The sequence below is a fragment of the Alexandromys fortis genome, unplaced genomic scaffold, assembly GCF_014885135.2.
Source record: "Alexandromys fortis isolate MF-2015 unplaced genomic scaffold, M_Fortis_MF-2015_v1.1 scaffold_138, whole genome shotgun sequence".
Taxonomy (NCBI): Eukaryota; Metazoa; Chordata; class Mammalia; order Rodentia; family Cricetidae; genus Alexandromys; species Alexandromys fortis.
This window is the reverse complement of record NW_026068034.1, coordinates 992,519-1,005,287: the sequence shown is the minus strand read 5'-3', so window position 1 is coordinate 1,005,287 and position 12,769 is coordinate 992,519. Positions and strand designations below refer to the sequence as shown.

Here is a 12,769-nt window from a genome sequence, read left to right as displayed (position 1 = left end):
CGCACGAGGAGCGCAGTAGTGGGGCACACGGGGGATGAAGGGCAGCTCACCAAAGAGAAGCTGAGATGCTGACATGGCCACACCGTGAGCAGCAAGTCTGCTGTAGGAACCACCAGGGTCCACGTGGTAGTGGGGCCATGGAGTAAGACCATCTAAGGTTTTCCGCAGGAGCAACAGGTGAGATTGTTGGGAGGCACAGTTCAGATGAGCCTGAAAGCTTAAACATAATAAATAAATAATAAATGAGTAAAATCCATCCAGTGAGTTCAGTCTGTAGAACCCTAGCCAAAGAAAACCTTAAGCTGGGCTTGCAAAGAGAGGCGCCCTGAGTTCGGCGCTTGGATGAGAGCCGCGGTCTGGCAAAGGCAAGGAGGCAGAGCCAGGCAGAAACGGGGGCGGGTCTCGGGGCTGCAGTAGTTATGTCTGAACTGGAACACAAAAGAGAATCTGACTGTTCTCCCCCAGTGCAGAGTACAGCATACAGGCTGGAGTCTGAGTAGATAATAAAACTTGTGTTTGTCATTTTTTCCTTCTCATTCCATACTATCTTCCATCACTTTGTTTTCCTTTTCGTGTGTGTGTGCATATGTGTATTTTTGTGTGTGTGTGCATATGTGTATTTTTGTGTGTGTGCATATGTGTATTTTTGTGTGTGTGTGCATATGTGTATTTTTGTGTGTGTGTGCATATGTGTATTTTTGTGTGTGTGCATATGTATATTTGTGTGTGCATATGTGTATTTTTGTGTGTGTGCATATGTGTATTTGTGTGTGTGCATATGTATATTTTGTGTGTGTGTGCATATGTGTATTTTTGTGTGTGTGTGCATATGTGTATTTTTGTGTATGTGTGTGCATATGTGTATTTGTGTGTGTTGTGTGCATATGTATATTTTTGTGTGTGTGTGCATATGTATTTTTGTGTGTGTGTGCATATGTGTATTTTTGTGTGTGTGTGCATATGTGTATTTGTGTGTGTGTGCATATGTATATTTTTGTGTGTGTGTGCATATGTGTATTTTTGTGTGTGTGCATGTGTATTTTTGTGTGTGTGTGCATATGTGTATTTTTGTGTGTGTGGAACTCACAGGCGTCTGAGTACACCCATGCGCAATAGTTCAAGGTTAGTTGATAAGAGCCATCCCCTATCACACTCTTCCACCTTAGACCTTGAGGCAGAGTTTCTCAAACAAACCTGGAGCTCTCTGATGTCTTGCAATCCAACTTTCTCTGGGGGTCCTTCCTGTGTGTCTGCCTTCTGATGCTGGAATTACAGGCAAGCAGCCATGCCCTGTGCGTTTCCAGGGTTCTGAACTCTGGCCTTCATTCTGGCCCGGCTAGCACTTAACTGCTGAGCTTTCTTTCCAACCCTGTCACCTTCTTGCTTGCATTCAGGGAAAGCTTCACACTCATGCTTAGGTGTCCAAGACTAGACAGAATATGCTCAATAACAATAGTCATTCTCGGGGCAGTAGGTGGAGGGCAGCTCCCGAGGTAAGTAAGTGCTGGGGTAAGGAGCTATTGGAGTATCGGTACCCCTCTTCTCATCCACCTCGGTGCTCACCCACAGGCCTGCCATCCCCAGGTTTCTCCCTCTCCTTGATTTCTTGGAGCCTGGCTATTGGGTTCTATGAAGGCTAAAAAAAAATGTTCTTCAAGAGTGGGAAGGGACAGGGAGAGTCAGAAGCGCACCTAAGAGTCAGCTGCCCTCAGCTGGGCAGGCAGGTATACAAGTCAGAACCAGCTGCTCCTCACCAGCTGGGTATGTGAACTTGAAATCTCCAGGCCCACTGTTGCCTGACAAAACTTTTCTTGGGGAGAGGCTACACACCCCTGATAGGGAGTCAGCAACAGATCAAACTATGGATACCACCAAAGTCCAACTTGCTGAACGAGTGGGACTTATTGGGGTTACTTACAGAAATATGGATGAAGGATTATTTACAGCAGCACTAATGACTCCAAGACAGCTGCATTACCAAAGCCCACCCCAGCATGGGTGACAGCTCAACAGGCTGGAGAGTGTCCTTTCCAAGTGACTCAATTGGTCTAAACCTCTTCCCGGCAGCTGGTGGGGTCTCCAGGTCTTTTAACTCCCTAGTCTGAGTATGACTCAGCAGTTTCTGTTGTTTATTGTTGGGAGGGCGGAGCCTAATGAATCTGGTCAGTTTCAGAACTTACTAGAGCTATTTTGAGCTGTTTACCTTCTTGTTTAAAGCCTCACCCCCACGCCACAGGATAGAATGTTTCAATTTCAGAGGCACCTGCTCCACAATGGCCAGCTTCATCTGTCTCCTCTATTCGAATCTCTCCCTCCCTCCGTCCCTCCCTCCCTCCCTCCCTCCGTCCCTCCCTCCCTCAAGCTGGCCTTGAACTCACAGACACGCCTGCCACTGCCCTCCAAGTGCTGGGATTTACCCGTGCTACTACGCCCTGTTTAAGGTCTTCTCTTTCTCCTTGAGTCAGTTTGAAGCTTTCTATTCATTCACATTCAGTTCATTCACATTTTCAAGATTTTGAGCCACGAGTTGTACCTAGTAGTATTTTCATAATTGGAAAAGAATTATCTCTTGCAAGTCACATCCCTCTTCTCATAGTGTTCTTGTTCTCTGTCTCTGTGTGTGTGTGTTTTCTAGAACGCCATTTTTTAATTACTTCTATTGACTAATCTTTAGATTTTAGTGTACCTAAAGGAAGGACAGTGATAGTGGCACAATTAATTGTATTTAATGGCCTTAGATTTATTGTGTGATGCTGGGAATTGAATCCAGGCCTTATGTGAGACATGTACTTTACCAACTGAGCCATTCGCCAACATTAATTACCAAGTGTTTGTTTAAAATGAAAGAAGGCAATTAGCCGGTTAAGTTGGGTGTGACATAGAAGTCCTGTCATCTTAGCACTTTGGAGATGGAGGCAAGGACGTCAGGAATTGAAGGCCAGCCTTGGCTACATGAAACCCTATCTCAAAAGAGAAAAGGGGGTGCAGAGATGACCCATCAATTAAGAGTGTTCACTGACCTTCCAGAGGCGCAGAGTTTGGTTCCTAGCACTTATGTCGGGCAGCTCATAATCACCTTTAATTCTAGCTTCAGAGAATCTGGTTTCCCAGGCACCTGGACTCTCATGCTTATTCCTACACACAGACACAAACATAAGATAGAATAAATCTTTTTTTTTTTAAAAGGAAACAGAAGAAAAAAATCCTCTTGATGGATCTAAGTGTGGGGGAAAAAATCTAAATGTGGATCTAAACGTGAAAGAGGGACACATTCAGCCTGGTGTATCTGCACAGTTCCTGGTTTTTGTCAGATGTGATAGCAGGGTTAGCTGATTAAAACCCTTATTTAAGCTGGGTGGTGGTGGTTCACGCCTTTAACCCCAGCACTGGAGAGGCAGAGGCAGGCGGATCTCCGAGTTTGAGACCAGCCTGATCTACAGAGTGAGTTCCAGGACAGCCAGGTCTACACAGAGAAACTCAGAAAAATTAAAATAAAACAAAGCCCCTATTTAAAATATATTCTGGGGGCTAGCACGATGGTTTAATGATTAAGAGCACTTACTGTTCTTCCAGTGGCCCTAGGTTTGATTGTCAGTACTCACAGAGTGGGCCACATCTGTGTCCAGTTCTGGGAGAACCTAACACCCTCTTCTGGCCTCTGTAGGCACCAGGGACATAGGTAGTGCAGAACCATAAATGTAGACAAAACACTCATACACATAAAATAATTTTTATTTAAAATTTTCTCATTTTACATATCAATAAGTCATAAAATAAAAATTTTAAAAATTTAAGTATTCTACAAAAAATAAAGTCTGGAGTATTAAAAGAACACATGCATAATTGGTTATAGCCTTTGGCAGGAACAGACTCCCTAAGCATAACAACAAGAGCAGAAATCATTCAGATTTTACTGAGGTGTACTTTCAACATATCAATAAAAAACAAATTAAAAGCCAATCAACATACTTGAGAAAAATATTTGCAGTGCTAGAGATCAATACTATAAAAAGCCTTTGCAAATCAATAAAGAAATATGAATGTTCAGTGTAAAAACGAGCAAAATTGGTCTGGGCATGACAGGTAGGACCTGTAATTTCAACACTGAAGCAAGAGGACTATGGCTAGTTTGAGACCAGCCTGGACTATATGGTGAGACCCTGTCTCAAAAAAAAAAAAAAAAAAAAAAAAACTAGATCCAATGGGCAATGGCGGCAGGAAACCTTTAATCCCAGCACTTGGGCGGAGGCAGGTGGGTCTCTGTGAGTTCAAGGCCAGCCTGGTCTACAGAGCAAGTTCCAGGACAGCCAGGTGCTGTTACACAAAGAAACCCTGTCTCAGAAACAAACAAACAAACAAACAACCCTAGAACGTCAAGATCGTCAGTAGGCAGTAGCATGCACTGCTAGCCCTAAGCCTGAGTTTAGTCTCCATAACACACGTGGAAGGTAAGAACCATCCTCTACGAGTTGTTCCTCCGACCTCCATGTATCTTATGGCAGAGATGCACCCGTTCCAGCATATACACACACATTAGATAAGTAAATATAGTTTAATCCTCCCCCTCAACAGCACAGTATATGGTCAAATCACTAAAGACACGCAGATGATTGAAAAAAAAAAGCAGGGAAGTGTCCAAACCCTGCAACCCAAGAAACTCGAGTGAAGAAACCAGGTCAGTTTTCACTTTCAAATTTGCAAGAGCACAAGAGGCCAGACAGGACCTGGATTTGGCTGTGGCGGGTAAGGCAGGCAGTGGGGGGCAGGAAAGGAGTTGTGGAGAAAAATCATCTGCTGTAAGACAGGTCTGGAGCCAGTGTGGAGGCAAATGCCTGGAACTCCAGCACTCCAGACAGTGATGCAGGAGGCCAGCTCAGCCTGGGCTAGCGTGAGAGACCATCAAGGGAAAGGAAAGGGAGGACCCATGTCCTTGCAGAGGATGACAGAGAGCTGTGAGACTAGGCTAGCCCAACAGCACGGGTGTGAGCAGGCCTTGGCCTGGAAGAGCACGTAGCATGGAAGGATGTTGGGGCAGAAAGCATCCTAAGGAGAGAAAAGCCAAGATGGCCAGTGTTGTAGCGGGCTGCTAGGAGCCATAGTTCAGAATCTGTGACTGACACTGGAGCAGTGGTCCTCAGCCTTCCTAATGCTGGACCCTTTAATAGGTCGTTCCTCGTGTTGTGGTGACCCACACCCACCATAAAATTATTTCATTTCCACTTCATAACTGTAATTTTGCTACTGATATAAACTGTAATGTAAATATTTGTGTTTTCTGATGGTTTTAGGCAACCCCCGTGAAAGGGTCATTTGATCTCCAAGGGGTGTCGACCCACAAAAGCACTGATTTTGTGTCATTGCTAGAGATTGGCAACAGGTTCAAATGAGTCCACTGAAAAACAAGACCAAAAACACAAGCTGGAGAGATGGTTGGGTGGGTGAAAGCCCTTTACATGTAAACCTGAGAATCTGAGTCAAAGCAGGATGCCATTGTACTCATCGGTAATCCCAGCCTTCTTACCACGAAGTGGGAGGTGGAGACGGGAACTGTCCAGGAGACCAGCTAGCCCAACATACAACATACACAGCCACAAAAACCAAGGAGTAAACCTGCCTTAAAGTAAAGGCGGGGAGACAGCTTCGTGGTTAAAGTGCTTGCTGCACAAATGTCAGGACTGACGTTTGGATCCCCCACACAAACGCTGGGTAGCCATGATTGTCTGCCTGTAATTCCAGCCTCAGAAGGCAGAGGTAGGGGGTTTCCCAGAGCAGGCTGGCCAGCAAGACTAGGCATATCCATGCGTTCTGGGTTGGTCTGAGAGCCCCTGCCTCAATGAATATCGTGGGAGATGGATGAAGGATGATCTCATCATTAGCTTGGGGCCCCCATGTGCATGCAAAATAGGAAAGAAACTGGAAAGGCAAAGACCCACTCTGCCCTCCGCACACATAGGCACCTACAGTTACACACATGATCTGGCGCCCGGGAGCCTGCAGTCACAGACCTCATGCTGTCAGCAAGATCTGTGTACGGAGCAAAGGCTTTGGGCACATGTGGATGTCACTGTCCAAGTGACATCACAAGTCCTTCTGCCCCATAGAAAAGACTCTAAGGCCACCATAAGCCCCAGGTTCCTGTCCTGCCAACGTCACACAAGTCCTGGGGTGCCTGTGTTAACCAGAAGTGGGAAACGTGCTATTTCTATCCAGATAGCCAGGCCTCTTATAAGAGAGTAAAACCACATGTGTTCCCTGGAGCCAGGGGCTGAGGTCAGCTCTACCAACCCAGAGTTGGAGGAAAACAGTTCTCTAAGAGAAAATAGGGAGTCTAACCAAGAACTAGAGCAGAGGGGCAGAACAGTATAGCCGTTTATTAAACACACACGGCTTTCTGCTTAACTTCTAAATAATTTAGACCGTTTTCCCTGCTTGTCCCAACGCAGCCATCCATCACAGACTTACGCGGTAGCTGTCCTGTCTCCAGAAGTAGCAAGCGCGCATCCTCATCCCGAAACACATCCAGCTGCACACAGTATTGTGCTGTGTCTGATGAAGTAGTAATCTAGTCTTCAGGGTCTTGCATCCAGAATAGGATGGGGAAGAAAACTGGATAGCTGAAAGAACAAAGTCACTACCCAGCTGGAGCGGGGAAGAGAGGGAAAACACCTATCCACAGCCCACATCTCTGATAGTAGCAAGGATTCTCTGATCCTGCAGTCTGCATCCTTAGTGCTCTGAGGCAATTTGTGAGCCAAGAACTGAAGCCTGCTTGGGCACGGAGAGGGCACAGTCTTAGGGGTCCGTCATATGTTTTCCAGGTTTCTCTAGCAATACACAGGCCTTGATCATCAGGAGGGCTCTCTATCAACTCTCCTTCTTTATCCCCAGTACTCAAGGCCAGAGACCTCACTGGAAGTTGTAATTTTAGAATGGATTCCCTGATGGTGGTGGGGAGGGGGAATGAGAGTTGTCTCTTAGCAACAGGCTGCACTGTTCCTCCCATCACAGGAGCCCAGGCTTGGAAGGAGGGCTCTAGCCAGGGCCTCTGCCAATGGGCAATGCAGGCCCCTAGCTCCTTGGCCCCTTCCTACTCAAGCTGCATCCCCCCAACACACTCCAAAGACGGCTTATAATAGATGTTTCCATGGAGAGGACACAGGAGGGCCGAGGAGTCAGGAGCAGGCAGGCCCCAGACCGCCCTCCCTCTGAGTTTCCCGCCTCCCTCTTTGCTTGAGTTCACTGTAGTTTAAAGCAGAGAACTGGCTCTTCATTATCTCTCAGCCATATTAGATTACTGGTCTCAGCAGAAGGCCTTCTCCAGACAAGCTATTTTCTCCTTCTGCTGTGAGCTCTGCCGAACCACAGTGGGTCTTGTTTGACTTTACTGAAAAGGCCCCAGGAAAGACCATAGCATCTAACAATGTCCTAACAGTTGTCTGCTAATGTAGCTGTCTTTGTGGGAGCATGGCCTTACCTCCAGGGGCTGTGGATAACAGTTTAATCAGTGGACTTGCTGTTGGGACAGAGTTGACCCACTTTTTGTTTCTTTGTATTTTGAGGCAAGGTCTTACTGTGTATGTAGTCTTGGCTGGCCTGGAGCTCACTAGGTAGACCAGTTGGCCTCCAACTCAGCCGAGATCTCCTGAGTGCTGGGATTGAAGGTGTGCATCCACCAACTTTTGACTGGGGGTAAGGGAAGTGGTACTGTTTTATTTACACTCCCCTAGCTTAATTTCTTTCCTTGTTGCTATGACAACAAAAACAACTGACAACTGATGGCAGAGAGAGAACTGAAGTGCAATGTGCTGTCCATCATGGTGGGGGAGTCAGGGAAGCAGGAGCCTGAAGCAGCTCTGCATTGTAGGATCAGGAAACAGGGGGCGTTGAGGGCACGCTGCTGCTCAGTTCCTTTTCCGGGTGCTCACACGACCCCCAGAGGATGGTGCCAGCCACAGTGGGCAGTTCTTCTCACCCCAACAGCTGAAATCAAAACTCCCCAGAGGCCCATTTCCCAGATCATTCTAGATTCTGTGAAGGAGACAATACTAACCACCAGAGGGCCAGGGAGATGACTCAGTGGGGAAGGTGCTTAGCAGGTAAAGATATCACCACCCAGCCTGACAACCTAAGTTTGATTTTGGATCCCAGATGGTGGACGGAAAGAACTGACTTCCACAGGTTAACTTCCGGCCTCCAGATGTGTGCCACGGCATGGTCATCCAACGTACACAAAATAAATGGATTAAACACAAAGGGAAAAAGCTACTGACTACCACAGGGTCTATTACCTGAGAAAGGAAATCATCTTTATCTCTTAATTTCCCAGTCCCCCCTCCCTGGGTACAAAGAACACAGACCCAGTAAAAGTGTAAAAGAGGAGTTGACCATATGCCCCAGTCCACAAAGGGAGACTGACGAAGTGGGAAAGGAAGGCAGACGCCCCAAGATCAGAGCAGCATGCTGACAGGAGGAGGCTAGGCGCTAGGTGGCCATGGCAAGAGATGGTTCTGTATATCCATGAGGAAATGGCAGAAGGCAAGCAGAACTCTCTGGAGCCCATCAGGAAGGAGAGGTAGAGCTGAGTGCAGCCTCAAGGTGTGAGTCAGTGGGAACAGAGGGAGGCCATAAAGAAGCTAGAATCAATTAAGAACAGAAAGGCACAGTACCCTGAGGAAAATCCACCCTGGACAGTATCGCAGCAGCCTATAAAGATGGAATGGTTAGGCATCAGATGGCTGAGAAAGTGGGTGAAGTTCTTGATGACAACTGCATTGTCCTCAGAAGGTGCACCATGCCTGAATTCAGAGTCAGTTAAAATAGGGAAGGCGGTGAGATATGTGAGGTCCCGGCAGGGGTGGGGGTGGGGGGTGAAAAGCCACAGGTGGGAGGCTAGGACAAGAGTTGAGAAGGATCCTGGGTGTAAGATTGGGTGGGCTCCTTGCCAGGAAGGGTGTGAGAGGAAAGAATGTAGGTCCCTTGGAGGGAAGAGCAGAACACTCACTGGAGGAGGCAGTGCCTGAAATGGCGGGCATGGGAACAGTGCCATCTACAGCATCCTAGGTAGGTGAGCATCCTGGTCCCTACAACTGAGTTCTCATGAATCTGCCTACTTGGTGGATGTGGTCTTCAGAAGACGAAGATGAAACATGTTTGAGAATCTTCTAGGATGTCACATACATGAACTGGGGTACGTGGGATACCCCAAGGTTCATATACATGTCTTGATGATTGTATCCACGCAGGCACGTAAAAACACAACCCCCACAGAACACTCTCTACAGCACACAAGGTTCCTTCCCGCCCCTTCCCAATTCACTAGAGACATAAGCCTTTATTCTGACTTGGATTGCTATCAGTTTTGTCTGTTCTTGCCTTCCAACTCTGGAATCTTGCAGCATGTTCTTTTTGGCTTCCTTCCCATAATACTAAACATATTCATCTGTTGTTATGGATACTGCTTCCTTTCTTACTACAGAGCAGCAGTCCATTATGAATATACAATCAATCCATTCTACTATTCTCTTGTTTGGGATCTTCTTAATTCTGCGACAATCCTCATTTGGCAATTCACTTGCCTTGGCCTGCTGAGTGCGGGGATTACAGATATTATGCTATCAAACCTGAATCCCAGTCTGCTGTTGAAGAATGCTTGGGCACTTTTTTGTAGGTTGGCAATCATTGTAATTAAAATTATTTCTTGAAAGCCCGGTGGTGGTGGTGCATACCTCTAATCCCAGCACTTGGGAGGCAGAGGCAGGCGGATCTCTGTGAATTCAAGACCAGCCTGGTCTACAAGAGCTAGTTCCAGGACAGGCTCCAAAGCTATAGAGAAACCCTGTCTTGGGAAATTTTTTAAATTAATTAATTAATTAATTTTTGAGACAGAGTTTCTCTGTGTTGCCCTGACTGTCTCCCAAGTGCTGGGATTAAAGGCCTGTGTCACCACTGCCCGGCTCCTTTAATAATTTTTTAAAAAATAATTCCTTCAAGCCAGACACAGTGGCTCATGCCTGTAATCCCAGCAATCGAGAGGCTAAGAAAAGCAAATTCCTGAAAGTCTGCAGCCAGCCTGAGTTACTTTGTGAGTTCCAGGCCGGGAAGTCTAGGGACTGAAACTCTTTCTTAATCAATCAACAAACAACTTTGTAACAACAGTAATAATTCATTTTTGCTTCCATGAGGCAGAGTCTTAAGTAGATGATGCTAGCCTGTTCCTCTCTATGTAGATGAGGATAATCCTGAAGGTCTCCTTGGCTTCACCTCCCAAGTGCTGGGATTAGAAGCAACTGCTCCATTGACGAGCTTTTTTTTTTTTTTTTAAATCAAACATTCTTTAAAATTTTTAAAAAATGGTTTGTGTGTATGACTGTTTTGCCTGCATGTGCATCATGTACTTGCCTGCTGCCAGGGAAACCAGAAGAAGGCAACAGATCCCCTGGAACTGGAATTACAATGGCTAGGAACAATTAATTATGTTCTGGGAACCAAACCCAGGTACTCTACAAAAGCAACAAGTGCTCTTAACTCCAGCCTTCCAAAACAGTCTTAATTTAAGTAATAATAATAATAATAATAAATCTTAGGCCTAGTAATCTCAGCACTTGGAAGGCAAGAGCTCAGCCTGGGCTACACCTGGAGTACCATATAGTTAGTCCCTTCACTTCGGGGGAGGTCACACTCTCATGCCTAGGTCCCAGAGCCCTCCACCCTAGCTATATCCATGGAACCAGGGTACAGGATTACTGAACCTGGGAGAGGCGGGTGGGAGCGCGGCTAACAGGCTGCTGAGCCTCACTTTTTCTCTTCTAGCCTCCCCAGGCCCTGGCTGTTGGTGACCAGAGCCGTCCTGATCCCGCAGGCCGGGCCGGGCCCATCAGCGGCCCCCCATGAGCGCGCCCGGCTGACCGGTGAGGCGGCCGCGGTGGAGCCGGCGCGCCCAGAGGGCGGCGGGGCCATGGCCTCGCTGGACCTACCGTACAGATGCCCACGATGCGGGGAGCATAAGCGCTTCCGGAGCCTGTCGTCGCTGCGCGCGCACCTGGAATACAGCCACACCTACGAGACGCTCTACATTCTCTCCAAGACGAACAGTATCTGCGACGGCGCGGCCGCTGCAGCTGCAGCTGCTGCAGCAGCCTCCGGTTTCCCGCTGGCACCAGAGCCCGCTGCCCTGCTGGCGGTGCCCGGAGCCCGGCGCGAGGTCTTCGAGAGCACGTCCTTCCAGGGCAAGGAGCAGGCTGCAGGATCGGCGCCCGCGGGGCCGCACCTGCTGCACCATCACCACCACCACGCGCCGCTGGCTCACTTCCCCAGCGACCTGGTGCCCGCCAGCCTTCCCTGCGAGGAGCTGGCCGAGCCGGGGCTAGTGCCTGCCGCGCGCTATGCGCTACGCGAGATCGAAATCCCACTCGGTGAGCTGTTCGCGCGCAAGTCTGTGGCATCTTCGGCCTGTTCGACGCCGCCACCCGGGCCCGGCCCTGGTCCTTGTTCTGGGCCCGCCTCCGCGTCGCCGGCGTCTCCATCGCCTGCCGATGTAGCCTACGAGGAGGGCTTGGCACGCCTCAAGATCCGCGCGCTGGAGAAGCTGGAGGTGGACCGGAGACTGGAGCGGCTGAGCGAGGAGGTGGAGCAGAAGATCGCGGGCCAGGTGGGCCGGCTACAGGCCGAGCTGGAGCGCAAGGCCGCGGAGTTGGAGACTGCGCGACAGGAGAGTGCTCGGCTGGGACGCGAAAAGGAGGAGCTGGAGGAGCGCGCGTCTGAGCTCTCGCGCCAGGTGGACGTGAGCGTGGAGCTGCTGGCCTCGCTTAAGCAGGACCTGGTGCATAAGGAACAGGAGCTGAGCCGCAAGCAGCAGTGAGTAGACTCTGGAGGTCCCGTGGGAAGGTGGATGTTACTCACTTATCCCCGCACGTGTCTGGGGTATCTCCATGTAGTCAAGCTTTGGAACATAAGTTCAGAGTCTGTAATGGTGGGTTCTGTGCCAGTGGGTTCGAGTGTGTTGTGATGATTTGGGGCCCCAGAGTACGTGTGTTTCTTCACCTCCGATAGCAAGCCCAGGCAGCTCTTGCATTTTGGTACCAGAACTTCCCTTTAACCTACTCAAAGAAATGGCTTAGCTCTCCATGTTATCTTGTACTTTGTAAAAGCATGCAGACACAGTTGCATCGCTCCCAGGTATCCTAAGCCTGCTTCCTCCCACCTCCTTGCTCTTGCCTTTTTTTTGGGGGGGGGGAGAGAGGAGTGGTTCGAGAAGGGTTTCTCTGTAGCTTTGGAGTCTGTCCTGGAACTAGCTCTTTAGACCAGGCTGGTCTCGAACTCACAAGAGATCCGCCTGCCTCTGCCTCCCGAGTGCTGGAATTAAAGTCGTGCGCCACCACCACCCGGCTGCTCTTGGCTTCTTGAAGGACTTTCTTGTATTTCTGGCTCTCCCTTGAACCTTCCCTCTGGGGTCAGGTTGCCAGCTCCAGGACTGTCAAACTTTGTGTTCATCGCAGTCCTGGATCCAGCTACACCATGTCTGGTGTAGACTCTGGCTATGTAGCCTTTGAACTCATGATCCTCCTGCCTCAGCCTCAAGCATTCTGGTATTATTGTATTGCATTGTGCCACATTTAGCCTTCCTCTACTCAGCCGTCTTTACTGGTCACCTCTTTGCTTCTCTGCTCTGCAAATGGAGCCTTACAAACTCCATGGAGTCAGATTGGTGTTTGTCCTCATTGCCATGTAAGTTCTGTGCGGGCAGGGATTTCCTTTTTTTAGTTCAGTAGTG

At 48.6% G+C, this 12,769-nt stretch overlaps 1 protein-coding gene and 1 long non-coding RNA gene across 2 annotated transcripts in view; one reads left to right on the top strand and one right to left on the bottom strand.

Moving 5' to 3' along the window:
* Positions 1–12,769, top strand: part of Fbxo41 (F-box protein 41) — a 31,877-nt gene that overhangs the window by 7,175 nt on the left and 11,933 nt on the right. Inside the window, exon 2 of the mRNA XM_050164965.1 lies at positions 10,810–11,853. Coding sequence (XP_050020922.1) covers positions 10,955–11,853 — 899 coding nt within the window. The 5' untranslated portion in view covers positions 10,810–10,954. The remainder of the gene's footprint in view (positions 1–10,809; positions 11,854–12,769) is intronic.
* Positions 142–11,087, bottom strand: LOC126515295 (uncharacterized). Its single transcript, XR_007595815.1, has 3 exons — positions 10,974–11,087; positions 3,021–3,135; positions 142–217 (listed from the first exon to the last, which is right to left on the bottom strand). It is a non-coding gene; the product is annotated as an uncharacterized lncRNA (long non-coding RNA).